This window comes from Neovison vison, chromosome 2 (genome assembly GCF_020171115.1).
Source record: "Neovison vison isolate M4711 chromosome 2, ASM_NN_V1, whole genome shotgun sequence".
NCBI lineage: Eukaryota > Metazoa > Chordata > Mammalia > Carnivora > Mustelidae > Neogale > Neogale vison.
The window spans coordinates 69,136,321-69,150,557 of NC_058092.1; the positions used below are offsets into that span (position 1 = coordinate 69,136,321).

General features: G+C 36.4%; 1 protein-coding gene across 35 annotated transcripts in view; it reads left to right on the forward strand.

Annotated features, from left to right (window-relative positions):
- Positions 1–10,555, forward strand: part of ADGRL2 (adhesion G protein-coupled receptor L2) — a 613,413-nt gene extending 602,858 nt beyond the window's left edge. For 15 of the 35 annotated variants that reach the window (XM_044238548.1, XM_044238533.1, XM_044238552.1 and 12 more), the window contains 4 exons: positions 2,581–2,709; positions 3,218–3,314; positions 5,031–5,159; positions 8,523–10,555. In XM_044238548.1, the coding sequence (XP_044094483.1) occupies positions 2,581–2,709; positions 3,218–3,314; positions 5,031–5,159; positions 8,523–9,277 (1,110 nt within the window). In that variant the 3' untranslated portion in view covers positions 9,278–10,555. Of the gene's footprint in view, positions 1–2,580; positions 2,710–3,217; positions 3,315–5,030; positions 5,160–5,390; positions 5,474–6,022; positions 6,237–7,778; positions 7,832–8,522 lie in introns of those variants that run through there. The other 20 variants (XM_044238555.1, XM_044238544.1, XM_044238556.1 and 17 more) reach the window with 7 other exon arrangements.
- The last annotated feature ends 3,682 nt before the right edge of the window (positions 10,556–14,237 follow it).

Consider the following 14,237-nt stretch of genomic DNA (forward strand, 5'->3'; position numbering starts at 1 on the left):
TAATGTTACCTTTTGAGTCGTTATGAAAAATCTAAAACCCAGTAATTTAATATCTCAGATCTTATTATTTTGTCCTGATTTTATGTTAACTGGAGTCAGCAAAAATGATTCAAAAATTAAAGTTAAAGATGAAAAACTTGCAAGAAGATGTAAACCTTAAGAGAATAGCTTAGCCGCCTTTTAACTAGGTATCATCTTTTCTCTGCCTGCATATCTAATATAGTCTTTTTATTCTGTTATTACTAGTTGGTCACTAAATTGAACAGCGAAATAGAATTTTGAAAGTGAAAACTATTATGTTTTCAGTCCTGACAAGATGATAGTGTTGTTACTTCCATCAGTTGTTGAGTAAGCTATAATTTTGAGATAATGACAGTGGGATGTGCAATACTGACAGATAATGTACATTCACAGCAATATAGGCATTAGGCAAAACCAACACTGGAGTGTATTATTTGGATAAAATACCATTTTGATTGCCATAGACTTGGTCAGACAGCATTTCAGAGCAGTTAATAGCCATGAAATGTCCAAAAAAAAAAAATTGTGAGGTATCAGGTGTTATTTAATAACACTGAACTTTAATTTTCTAAACATTATACAGGTATAATCTTGTAATTACTTTGGTTTTTACTTTACCTTACACAAACGAGCCTTTTGTATACATGTATAGGATCACATATCATCATTTCTTCCAAAAGTGTTTAACATAAAGCATGAATTATTTCCTCATACAGGTTATGTGTATTAATTGAACAAAGAGATTTTGCTGTGCTTTTATTTTTTTATTTTTTTGTAAAGATTTTATGTATTTATTTGACAGAGATCACAAGTAGGCAGAGAGGCAGGCAGAGAGAGAGGAGGAAGCCGACTCCCTGCTGAGCAGAGATCCCAGGACACTGGGATCATGACCTGAGCCGAAGGCAGAGACTTTAACCCACTGAGCCACCCAGGCACCCCATTGCTGTGCTTTTTAATTAAAAATCACATTTTTTGAACAATGTGTTAGACTTCCCTTTGAACACGTTCTACCTAGTCTTGGGTATGTCCTGTTGGGTGCTGCCAGAATGAATGGCTAAGAATATGATACAAAATGAGTTAGTTAAAATCATGCTTCATACTGCTTGAGTGAGCATATTTAGGCCAAGAAAATACTTTGAAAGCTCAAGCCCATTGTTATTTGTTCTAATAGGTGTAGTTAAATAAGGCTAAGAGGATGAAAATGCAAGTGCACTTGGGTTTAAAAAGTCATCTAGCAACTTTAATTCTGTAATTTTTCAAGGAATAATTGTCAAAGTCCTGCGTCTGCAAGCAGATACTGAGAATAGAATGGTGTTGGGTGAGGAAGGGAGGTGGAGAGTGGAGGGAGGGAGGAGTCTTTTTGAGTGTTTTTGGCAACCTACTGGAAAGTAATTTCTTTGGGGCACCTGGGTGGCTCAGTAGGTTAGATCCTCTGCCTTCGGCTCAGTTCATGATCCCAGGGTCCTGGGATTGAGCCCCACATCGGGCTCCCTGCTCAGTGGGGAACCTTCTTCCTCCTCTCTTTTCTGCCTGCCTCTCTGCCCACTTGTGATCTCTGTCTATCAAATAAATAAATTTAAAAAAAAAAAAAGAAAGAAAGTAATTTCTTACGCAGAGTTCTAAATTCAGTCTGGCTCTAAGCCAGAGCAGAACTTGTTCATAGGCCAATAGAGCTGCACAAAATCCAGCCCTCTTCTCCGCTCCTTCCAATTCTGCATCACCTTTCTAAGTGGGGCCCTATTCTTTACAATTTTTGGGGCTTCAGTTTTTAAAGTTGACTTTAAACTTTCTTTAGGTCTAACAGCTTTCCTATCTATTCATATATCCTAGCTTCAGGGGAAAAGGGAAATTACATGGGTAACACATTAATGTGATTGGAAATTGCATAAATAGTTCCCTTGTGTGCTAATGAAGTGAATAGGCATCTTAGACTCTCTACACTAAATGTTAAAGCTAGACACATCAGAAAATGAAGAAAACATTCCATCCTAATTAATAGCATATGTATCAAAGTCCTTTTCTTCTTTATTCGTGTGCCAAAGTAGTCGTGTCATTATAAAGAGGTTACCCGCGAAAATGTGCAATCCGGTAAAAGAAGTTTATGTATTGACCTACCTAAAAGGACATGAAGCGTATGAAACTTAAATGACTGGATTATGAGTGGTTAAATGTAATTAAGCAGGAAAATTTCGAATTTTTGTCCTTTTTTTTCTTAGCATAAAATATAAAATCGGAGTTGCTAAGTATATAGATAAAGCTTTAAAACATTATTATGTATGTATTAATAACATTTGTGTAACAATAAGACATCAAACATTTTCACATATTACATCACATTTTGAAGCTCCTACTAGCCAGTCTGGGAGGCAAAGATTTTTCTGATGACTATTTCAGCATTTTCAGTTGAACTTGATTTTAGAAATTCAATTTATTTGCTCCACAGAAAAGTGTTCGTGAACTTACTCTTCTCAGTTGTTTCCACTGCTCATTTAATTAGAGTGACAGAGAGAAGCAGGTATGTTTGTGTTAATCTCTCGGTCTCGTGGTTATTCAATACAGGTACGAAAAGAATACGGCAAGTGCTTCAGACACTCCTATTGCTGCGGCGGCCTCCCGACTGAGAGCCCCCACAGTTCAGTGAAGGCATCAACCACCAGAACTAGTGCTCGGTATTCCTCTGGCACACAGGTAACAAAGAATTTGACAACATCTTTAATTAACCTTCTTTATCGAAAGCCTACCGAGACATGTTCTGTTCACATGCACTAATTGTCTCCTCATTATAATGATCTAGGTAGCAAATACTTGCTCTTTTAGTTTTTTGGTCTTAATTTCTTCTTAAGTATTTATTCAAGGTGTTTCTTTAGGCGTGAACATCATTTTTGAGAAGTGTAACTTCTTTAAGATGTATATGATCATTTGGGGGATACCCTGAGGTCACATCGCACGGTACTCCTGGTGGGTACTCACTAGACGTTTGTTAAATAATCAGTCATCTCCACGAAGAGTGGAGGATTAAATATTCGTTCTTCAGTTCTAGACTTCCTTAGTTTTAGACCAGAATCAACACACATTTTTTTTTAACAGCCACCAGATAATCCTCCACAGATTGCTTAGGGTAGATCTTTATGTGTCTTTCATAAGGTGAGCTTGGGGAAACTAACATAACATATGTCTTGCTATTTTATATTAATAGAGTCGTATAAGAAGGATGTGGAATGACACTGTGAGAAAACAGTCTGAATCTTCTTTTATCTCAGGTGACATCAATAGCACTTCAACACTTAATCAAGGTCAGTTACTAGGAAAATTTGAGTTTACAATATAAATTTTGTACCTTTTTGCCAATTTACAATAACTCTAGAGAAATACTGATTTTTTTCCTCTCAAATGGGTTTATCTCACAAGCTATTAAACCTGTTGAGTCAACTTTTATCCTTTATGAAAGTACATATAAATTCGTCTTACTCAATAATGTAATGCAAAAAGTAGAATTTTAAACTCCACAGTAACAGAATAAGGGTGAAAAAAGTAATTACTAAGAACAAATTTTGCCACAGATTAAAAATATTTTCCTTTAGTGAATACAAATTTATCTTTTCTGAAACATTTGTGGAAGTTTTCTTTTTAAAACATTAATATAGTTAGAATAACTACTATTCACATTAAACTGCCAATTTATGGTGAAAATTCTTATTTGTAAAATTATTTTACTTTACACTTCTTTCCAAAAGTAAAAAAGTGTCAAAAACATTTATAGTAAATTTTCATAAGCGACTAGTTAAATACGTGAGAATCTATAAAGCAGTTTTTTCTATTTGAATTACTATTTTTGATGTGTTTACAATTTTAAACTTGTATAAATGACGAATTATTACTTAAAATAAGCTGGCAAATAAAATAATTAAGCAGGATGAGGACACAAGTGCACGTAGACACACACAATCCTGAGTGCAAGCTTAGTAAATTTGAATTTGATATGAAAAAAATGTTATTGTGTGTATGTATATATATATATCCTTAAAAAGGTAATTTATCCAGGTAATTTGTTTTGATATATTGATTTGTAATATAATAGAACATGTTCTATTTTATCACAAATATTAAAGACATTTTTCACTGTTGACATTGTTCTGTTGAGATTCTGGTTTAAAATGAAGAAAGGAGTATGTATGGCATCAAAACCAACTTGAATTTTAAAGTATTTTTAGTCAAATTACATTAGCTATGCAAAACATATGTTTGATAAGTATTGAAAGGTTTGTAATTTGTCAATTAGAATGAGTGAAATGTGTGTTTATTCCATTGCTCTGATGTTTTACCTAATTCTGTTAAGATGACTATCAAAAAGGAAATGAATTATTCAATGATTCATTTTTGAAACCTGGCAAATAAGATTACGGAATGAAAATTCTTACTATATGGAGTTTGTGAATGGTCTAATCATTCATTATACACACAGTCTCTTTCTTCCCCCTTGGCATGTGTGCTCTCGCATTTACTAAGAGAAGCTTTGTGCAGTGTGTCGTACTTTTTACTTGTTTGTGAAAGTTGTTTTCCTCCTGCTTGTGTCAAAGTTGATATTAACACAGATGTTTTCATGAGGGATAATCCCACACCTGTAAATCTGAAAGTTTGAGATTCCCTCTTCTGGGCCTCAGTGGTTAGGTTTTTAATATTAAGCAGTAACATCTTGAAACATAATGTTGATCTCTGTGCATTTAATTGCCATTTTTGTTTAAAAGTGATTTTGTATAAATTAGTAAATGTCATCCTCAGCAGGTGTTTACTTGAGGGACTTAGAAAGCACCTGTGAATTACTGAAATTTAACTTCCCTCTCCCCTTTCTCCTTCAAATTAGTAGTTCAAATACAGTCAGAAAATTTCAGCAGATAATCCATTGCCAACTTGTCTGCTACCCTTGATGAATACAAAAAGTACTTTACTGCAACTGTAACACAAAAATAAGAGAACTGATGTATTTCTTTTTTTCTGTTTCTTTGCTTTAGGAATGACTGGCAATTACCTACTAACAAACCCTCTTCTTCGACCCCACGGCACTAACAACCCCTATAACACATTGCTCGCTGAAACAGTTGTATGTAATGCCCCTTCAGCTCCTGTATTTAACTCACCAGGTGTGCTTATACTTACGAATAAAACTTCCTTTCTTTGCTGCTAAACAGAGCTCTGATCTTTGCCCCTTTTCTAGAGTACTCAAGTTGCCATATATTTATTATTACATCTTTAATTTCTCAGTTTAAAGAACTACGGTATTGCCCATGCCAGGCTTGTAAAACTGCACTATATTATAGTAAAAATTCAGTCATGATAGTATTTACCAATAATTATCCATGTTTTTAACACAGGTGGCATAAATCTTAATATATTATTACAGGACTGACATCACATGGTCCGAGAGCCCATCTTCAAGATTTATATCATTTAGAGGTATCCTATCTATGTAATATACTGTTCAGTTTACCCTAAAGCTTGCAGACAGAATTTGCTTCTGGAATGAATTAGCTAATAAAGATAATTTGGATGCCTAGGTATAGAAAACTACACCCAGCATTATCAATGTAACCAAACTATAGTATAGTGCAGCTTTATGGTAGTGGTTTTTTGTTTGTTTGTTTGTTTTTTCCTTAAAAAAAAAAAAACTTTGAGAATGAAGTTACTATTAGTCAGTTTATACCTTTAGTTGTTTATTGGGGGAGGGGGAGAGATTGTCACTAACCCATCCTGTATTACTATGTTTTCTAATAGCTTATTAAAATAAAAAGCATTTAATATTAACACAGTTTGCAAGACTTCAGTAAAAATTATCACATAATTATTGTTAGCACGTAAAATTTATTTGTGATTGATATTTGCCACTAAATTAAACAAAGAACTTTGTTTCCGTTTTTTTTTTTTTTTCTTAAATTCTTTTTTAACATAACTGCAGTTTCTCTTTTCATTCTCTTGTTTTTCTTACTTTCCTTATGCTTTCCTCTAGCAACCTACAGAGAGACAAGTATGGGAGTCAAACTTAACTTTGCCTATCAAATGTAAATTTTTTCAGCATGATTTTTAACCGGCACAATTAAAACATAACTAGCAGTCATGAAGTAGACTCAGCGGGCAAGTGGTTCACAATTTCCAACTAAACTGGTACCAAATTCAAACAGTACATCTGTCTGTACTGCCTTTTGTCAGTAATAGAGGTCTGTAGCAAATGCTGTCCATACTTAAGTATATGCAATGCTGAAATAATTTGCTCTTTAAAGCCTGAGGTGCTGTCAACCAGAAAGCTTAATAATTGACTTATCATTTCTGCATTCCCACAGTAATCTTGCTACAGGCTGTGGAAAGTCTTCAAGTGAATTACCTGAACTTGGGCAGAAAAAGTTGCCTCTTCAAAACCAGTCAAAGATGTGCTTAAATCTGCAGTATATCATAGAAAACACCTTTTGCATTACCCAGTATATATTTTTATATTTATTAAGCAATGGTAAAAGGAAAGAAAAATGGCACGATCGAACCTCGATAGAGGAAACAAATGCTAGAAAGTGATCTGTGTGTCACCTAGAACTTAAACACCAAATGTTTTCTAAATAAAAATGGTGGCACATGCATGAATTAGGTAGCTAGACAGTTATGTGAATCAAACTAAAGGAAGCCTTACAGATACTATTGTAATAACTTCATTTTGTTATATGTGGAGCCTGGTAAAAATGAAATTGTCCGTTTTTCCAATGTAGATGTTGGATCAGAGTTTTTTAAAATAAAACGAGTCACCAACAGGTATACCCCCCCCCCACACACACACACTTAATCATTTTCTGCTAATGAGAAGTTATTGAACAGTTCCCACATATTTATTGGTCATGAAATCGAGTTTTCTAGGATAATCTGCAGCTTTAAGAGTGGAGGCAGCACTAAAAAGGGAAATTTCCTATTTTTTCCAAGAATGAAATTTTTCCTCGACTCCTCCAAGCCTTGCATACAATGCAGCAGCCTCACAGTGGCCAGTGTCATTCAGTAACATCATTTCATTCTTTTTTTTTTCCAGACCTATCTGTAAACAAGTGATTTTTTTTTCTCTAGGATTTTGAGAATGAATAACCTAACTTACCATGGTGCAGATCATTTAATTTTCTCTAAAACTTTTTATTTTCATTTGCCTGAGAAGCACTGTGATGTCTCAGTTTACATGTTTATGTGTCTGTAGAAAATACAACTCTGATTCCAAGAGAGCATGTTACCATCTTTTTTTTTCCTTCTAAACCTCTTTTCATATCTTCAGCAGACTTATCCAGTCTTTCATTCCTTTAGAGATAAATATATACTAGCCAAGGCTGACACCCTTTTCCCATTCCATAGTTAATATCTATTATTGGTTTGATTTCTGTGACCCATACTTAAGAAATCTCTAACATTTCTGCGTCTAACCTCCATGCCCATGGTGTCTGTGGGCCAGTCTCGTACAGTAGACTCTGCTGGTTCATTCGGTGCTGTCACTGTGGCTGATGCAACTGCAGGGCTGCAGGCAAACTTTGACCATTAGGAGCCTGGGGCCGTTGCGATTAGAGAGAGTATTAGTACCAAAAGGAAACAAAAAAATCAAAACGATAACTATTAAATGAAAAAGCAAAAGGCTGCTATTGCTGGTAATCTAATTTGTTGAACCCTTGCTCTGACTAAGTTGCTGAGAAGCTTAGAAATTCTTCATCATGTTACAATAAATCATTTTACTTTCTTTTATATATCAGCTACTCTTAGGCCAGATAGCCTGAGCAGACAGACATGATGTGAGTTGTCCAAAGTGAGTCATTCCACCTGCTGTCTATCGTGTTGTCGGATGGTGCTTGTGGGCCCTTGGTCCCGTCAGTGTGAGAGATGGCTGTCTTCGTTGAACATGATTCTTTGTATCTGTCCATTTTTTTCATTCTTTTTTTTACTCCATCTCCAGAAAAAGGAAATGTTAGAATGTTGTTTAAGAAGTTGCTTGCCAGTTATGTGGGTTTATGTTGTACATTTGCCTTTGGTTTTTGTATGTGACTTATTCCTTTTTTAATTTAGTGTTGTTTAGGACAAATTCTGTTAATTTTATTTTTATAAACCATAGTCTCGTACTTTAAAATGTAAATGTCACTAATGAATTGCTTTGCATTAACTATGCAAGGGCATGGAGTGAAGTCTTCCTTGTAAGAGTGTCAGAGATTTGACCAAAAATCAATTGATAACTACCGTCTCCCCGAAATTGATCAAATAATATTCTGTATGCCATCTTCCCTCCCTGGAAAACAGTCTTATTCTTTCACACTTCTTCCTATTATCTAAGGGGTTGCAACTGTTTACCGTTGGGAATGCGGGAAAGCCTGGCACTGTTCAAGTGTTAGCTTTCAAATACAACTTTGTCCTGAACGACATTAAAAAGTTTTGTACGAAAAGAAGTAAAGATGCTTTGGGAAGGAACAGCGGCAGTAACGGAAACCCCCCCTTTCCCGTTTCAGGACATTCACTGAACAATGCCAGGGATACAAGTGCCATGGATACTCTACCGCTAAATGGTAACTTTAACAACAGCTACTCACTGCGCAAGGGGGACTATAATGACAGCGTGCAAGTCGTGGACTGTGGGCTAAGTCTGAATGATGCCGCTTTCGAGAAAATGATCATTTCAGAGTTAGTGCACAACAACCTGCGGGGCGGCAGCAAGACTCACAACCTCGAGCTCACGCTGCCGGTCCAGCCTGTGATCGGTGGCAGCAGCAGCGAAGACGACGCCATCGTGGCGGACGCTTCCTCTTTGATGCACGGCGACAACCCGGGGCTGGAGCTCCACCACAAGGAGCTCGAGGCGCCGCTCATTCCTCAGCGGACTCACTCCCTTCTGTACCAGCCCCAGAAGAAGGGGAAGCCCGAGGGGACTGACAGCTACGTCTCCCAGCTGACCGCTGAGGCCGAGGACCACCTCCAGTCCCCCAACAGAGACTCTCTTTATACAAGCATGCCCAATCTCAGAGACTCTCCCTACCAGGAGAGCAGCCCTGACATGGAAGAGGACCTCTCTCCCTCCCGGAGGAGTGAGAACGAGGACATTTACTATAAAAGCATGCCAAATCTTGGAGCTGGCCATCAGCTTCAGATGTGTTACCAGATCAGCAGGGGCAATAGTGATGGTTACATAATCCCCATTAACAAGGAAGGGTGTATTCCCGAAGGAGACGTTAGAGAAGGACAAATGCAGCTGGTCACGAGTCTTTAATAGAGCAGCTGAGGAATTCCAGGGGCCACAGGCAAGTATTAATAAAGACTCCGCTGGCCCAGGGCAGCTCCCTCAGACTGCTCGGAGAGATGGCTCTGTTGACCTGTGGTTCTCCAGTGTAAAAAGATGACTGAACCTTGAAGTTCTGTGAATTTTTCTAGAACGTACAGAAACTTTGTATATACACAGAGTATACTAAAATGATTATTTGTTACAAAGAAAAGAGATGCCAACCAGGTATTTTAAGATTCTGCTGCTGTTTAGAGAAATTGTGAAGCAAGCAAAACAAAACTTTTCCAGCCATTCTATTGCAGCAGTCTGTGAACTAGATCTGTAAATATGGCTGCACCGTTTTTGTAGGCCTGCATTGTATTATATACAAGACGTAGGCTTTAAAATCCTGTGGGACAAATTTACTGTACCTTACTGTTCCTGACAAGACTTGGAAAAGCAGGAGAGCCATTCTGCGTCAGTTTGCAGTTCGTTCGCTGCAAATCTTTTACATTAAGGCAAAGATTGAAAACATGTTTAACCACTAGCAATCAAGCCACAGGCCTTATTTCATATGTTTCCTCAACTGTACAATGAACTATTCTCATGAAAAATGGCTAAAGAAATTATATTTTGTTCTATTGCTAGGGTAAAATAAATACATTTGTGTCCAACTGAAATATAATTGTCATTAAAATAATTTTAAAGAGTTTGAAGAAAATATTGTGAAAAGCTCTTGGTTGCACATATGTTATGAAATGTTTTTTCTTACACTCTGTCATGGTAAGTTCTACCCATTTTCACTTATTTTCCACTGTACACAGTGTTCCGCTTTGACCAGTTAGTCTATTCTTACATTTAAATTTCTTATTGCCAAAAGAACGCGTTTTATGGGGGAAAAAAACTCTTCGAAGCCAGTTACGCCATGCCTTGCACAAATGTGGTGAAATCTAGAAAAGAGTGTGTGTTACCCCTCTGTTTATTCTTGAACGGAGGGCAATGAGGGCACTGGGCACTTCTCACAAACTTTCTAGTGAACAAAAGGTGCCTATTCTTTTTTAAAAAATAAAATAAAACATAAATATTACTCTTCCATATTCCTTCTGCCTATATTTAGTAATTAATTTATTTTATGATAAAGTTCTAATGAAATGTAAATTGTTTCCGCAAAATTCTGCTTTTCTTTTCATCCCTTTGTGTAAACCTGTTAATAATGAGCCCATCACTAATATCCAGTGTAAAGTTTAACACGGTTTGACAGTAAATAAATGTGAATTTTTTCAAGTAGTTATAACGTGCGCTTTTATGTATGAGACATAACTGGCTTTAACACACTGGTCCTTTCCCCACCTCTCCCCTTCCCCATGGCATACGTGGGTCCCTTCATAATAATAACCCACGGGTATGAGAAAGAATACACTTAAGCTGCCTTGATGGTTCTGGGTGTTGTCGAGAATATGTTTGTATTCAGATTGCCCATTTTCCACATACAGGATCTGGCAGAAAAGTTTCAATAGAGAAATCTACTGAAAGTAATTTTTTCTTGTTGCATTGTGTCAGAACTTAAACAAAAATTACAAAAAGAAGAAGGGTAGGAAATTCTACAAATTTTGGCATCGTAAAAAAATTAATTTTTCAGCAGAATTGAGAAGACATTCCTAAAGCATACTTTTACAATTTGAGGATTTTAACTATCCCTATAGGCTGCCCTGAATGACAATATTTGTTATCAGGGAAAGGTTCAAAAATGATATAATTGAATCTCAACAAATAGATTGTTGAGATAAATGAATTAGCGCCGCGCCCCCCTCCCCCCCCCCCCGCAAAAGACACTGATTATTCAGTTAGTACTCATTTCTTTCTCTTGAAGCAGTTCTTAAAACTGGTATGATGTGAACAGGTACATAAGTACATAGTACCTACATGGTTACTGTTCTCTTTAGAAAATGTAATTTATTATGAGTCTATATTAGAGAATACAGTCTGGAAGCTATCTTTCATCTTTGTCACCAAAAGAAGAATCATTTTTTAAATGGATTTCTTTTTAAAAGTACATAAATGTTGCCTTAAAATCCATTCAGGATGTCCCCTAGTATAAACTAATTTCTTACATTTAAAATTATTAATCCATTGACTGACACATTAGTCTGTTTATTAACCCAGTGATTTCTTTGGATGTTCTCGGACTTCACCTGCATATAGAATTTCCACATCCTTGATTGTTTTTCTTTACAATAGTCACAATTGTAAACTTGTTCACATTAGTGTACCTGGTCTCAGGGACAGATACAACTGGACTACTAGTAATAAGAATTTTTTTTTTTTTTTTTTGCCGTTTACTTTAGACACAGCTTGATACAGGTTAATTCAGATTGAACTTTATTTTAAAATACAGGCTCGGTTTTGTTCTTTTATACACATGCCCACACACACACATAGGTTATTTGTCTTATAGGCTTTTAAAATCACTTAGGAATAAGGAAGACAATCCTTACAAATCTATAAATTACTTAAATAGTTGTCAACTCAAACTCCTCCGCATTCATTTGAGGGTAGTTATATATAATATTTTAATCAGTAAAACAATAGCTGCACATATTTGACAAAATCACCATCACTATCCTCTCTCCACAGAGGCATTATGCACAAATTCATTAACAAATTTCAAAAACAAATCCATGTGCAGTTATTAAAGGGGTGTATTCGGATGTCTGCTTTATTTATTTAAATAAGAAAGGAGAAAATGTATGTTTCCATCAATTCAACTTCAGACTTAAAACTGACCTTCAACATGTTCTTTTTTTTTTTTTTTTAAGATTTTATTTATTTGACAGAGATCACAAGTAGGCAGAGAGAGAGTGGAGGAAGCAGGCTCCCTGCTGAGCAGAGAGCCCGATGGGGGGCTCGATCCCAGGACCCTGAGATCATGACCTGAGCCGAAGGCAGAGGCTTTAACCCACTGAGCCACCCAGCCGCCCTTCAACATGTTCTTGTAGGATAGAGTGTTTTGTAAAGAGTTTTAACTCAGAAAATTTTTATTGCAGTTTTAACCTAACTAGAAAAGCTTGAATGAATTCATACAAGTTGAACTTCTGCAGTGAGAACAGCTCTTCATATTTGGTTGATACTGAAATTTTCTTTAAAGACAGTAATCCCTGCAGAGTTTTTCAAGTAAAACTGAGTACCAAGTGTTCACACAGTCCTCTGTTTCACATACTTCTCTTTCCATGAAATTGTTGCATTTAATCTCACACATTAGTATGAAGTGTTATGAGCATGTTGAATACAGATGAGGACTGCTTCACAGGGTAATCAAATTAATGTACTTTTTGGTGAAAACGCTGTATCTCGTGCTTCCTGCTGGTAAGCACCATGTTGATTTTGAGTAGTCCTTAAATAGTATGCACTGGCAGACTGGAAGCACTGGTGTTTTGCAGATTAATTCATGGCAGTCTTAATTATCATTTGAATGGTATGGAATGAGAATTTTCTGTTATGTCACTTTGGGTCTTTCTCCAAATGGTCAAAGAAACACATTATGTTAGCTAAATGCACCAAACAGAAGGAGAGCACACACTTAACCAATGTGTACCTTGTGCATATTATTGGTATTTTGTTCCAAAATGTTTGGGACTGGTGGAAATTTCTGCACATTATCCAAGTTCATTTCAAGGCACTGTGGCCACTGAACTTTCAAGACCAGGGTAAAATATCTGTCAGAATGTATTAACAGTAAGCTGTAGGTGCACCATATAATGAGGCTCACTAAATCTACTACAAACATTATAGATCATTCCCTGTTGTCTTAATAAGGTTTCTCTGGAAGCCTCTTCCTTTTCCTGATGGCTTTACTGTTTACTGACTGTGCAGGTTCTGAGAAAGAAGTCTTCAGATGTCAGTTTGATTTTTAAAGCCTAATGTTTTAACTGGTAAGATTTTTCTGAATTAATAGATTGTGAAATGCTGTCAGGTATAATATTTAACGTTCGAGACCACTGTATGAAATAAGAAACAAAACAGGTAACCCAGCACAACTGAGCTGACCAAAGTCTACCTGCTACGAAAAAAAAAAAAAAATACTGCCTGTTAATCTTTCACACATTTCCCCTATTTGCTTATTGAAACTCTAAGACCAAAATGCCTTAGAAATGTTTAAAAGACATAGTTAGTCTTAAGCAAACCAGTGTTGTCTGAGCCTGAGACCAGTGATGAATGATCAAGGTTTGAATAGTTTCCTCAATGTTTTTCACAAGCATTTCAAGTCTTATGTCAGAACTAAGCTTTTAAAAAAGCATTTTGGCAGTCCCAACAACATGGTTTGTTGTCTGATTTTATTAGGCATAAAATGACCAACCCTTTAATACTCTCTTAGAAAGGCTGACAGCTACTATATAGAACACCCAGGAATAATAATGATAGGTATCAGAGATATTGATTAGATGAAAGATTCATTTATGTTTTTCTGCTGAAATATCAATCCTAATAGATAGCTTTTACACCAAAACATAGCACTAGCTCACAGTAAATTCTTTTAACGGTATAATGAAGGAACTGTAAGAATCACTGTGTAATTTTTAAAAGATGTCTCAGACTGAATGACGTCCCATTTACTAATTTTACATATTACAACAATAAAAGTGCTAGTGCCTACCAGCCTACATTTAATAGATGTGTTGCATGTGCCAGGCTCTGTGCTAAATATTACGTGGTCCATTGCACTCTATCCTCTCAACAGTCCTCTGAGAAGTGGACTCCTTATCCACATTTGCCAAAGAAGATAAATAATTTGCTTAAGGTCTCACAGCTGGTGGGTGGCCAGACCTGAGCTGGCGAGATGTTTGTTTGGCTACAGAGTCTGAGGATTTAGCCAACAGAGGTCACCTCTGGTTTAACTCGGAGTTCCAAGAATATTCTCTATTATTTCCCGGACTCTGTCTCTGGTGGTAGTCAGGGGGGTTTGGCTGGTTGG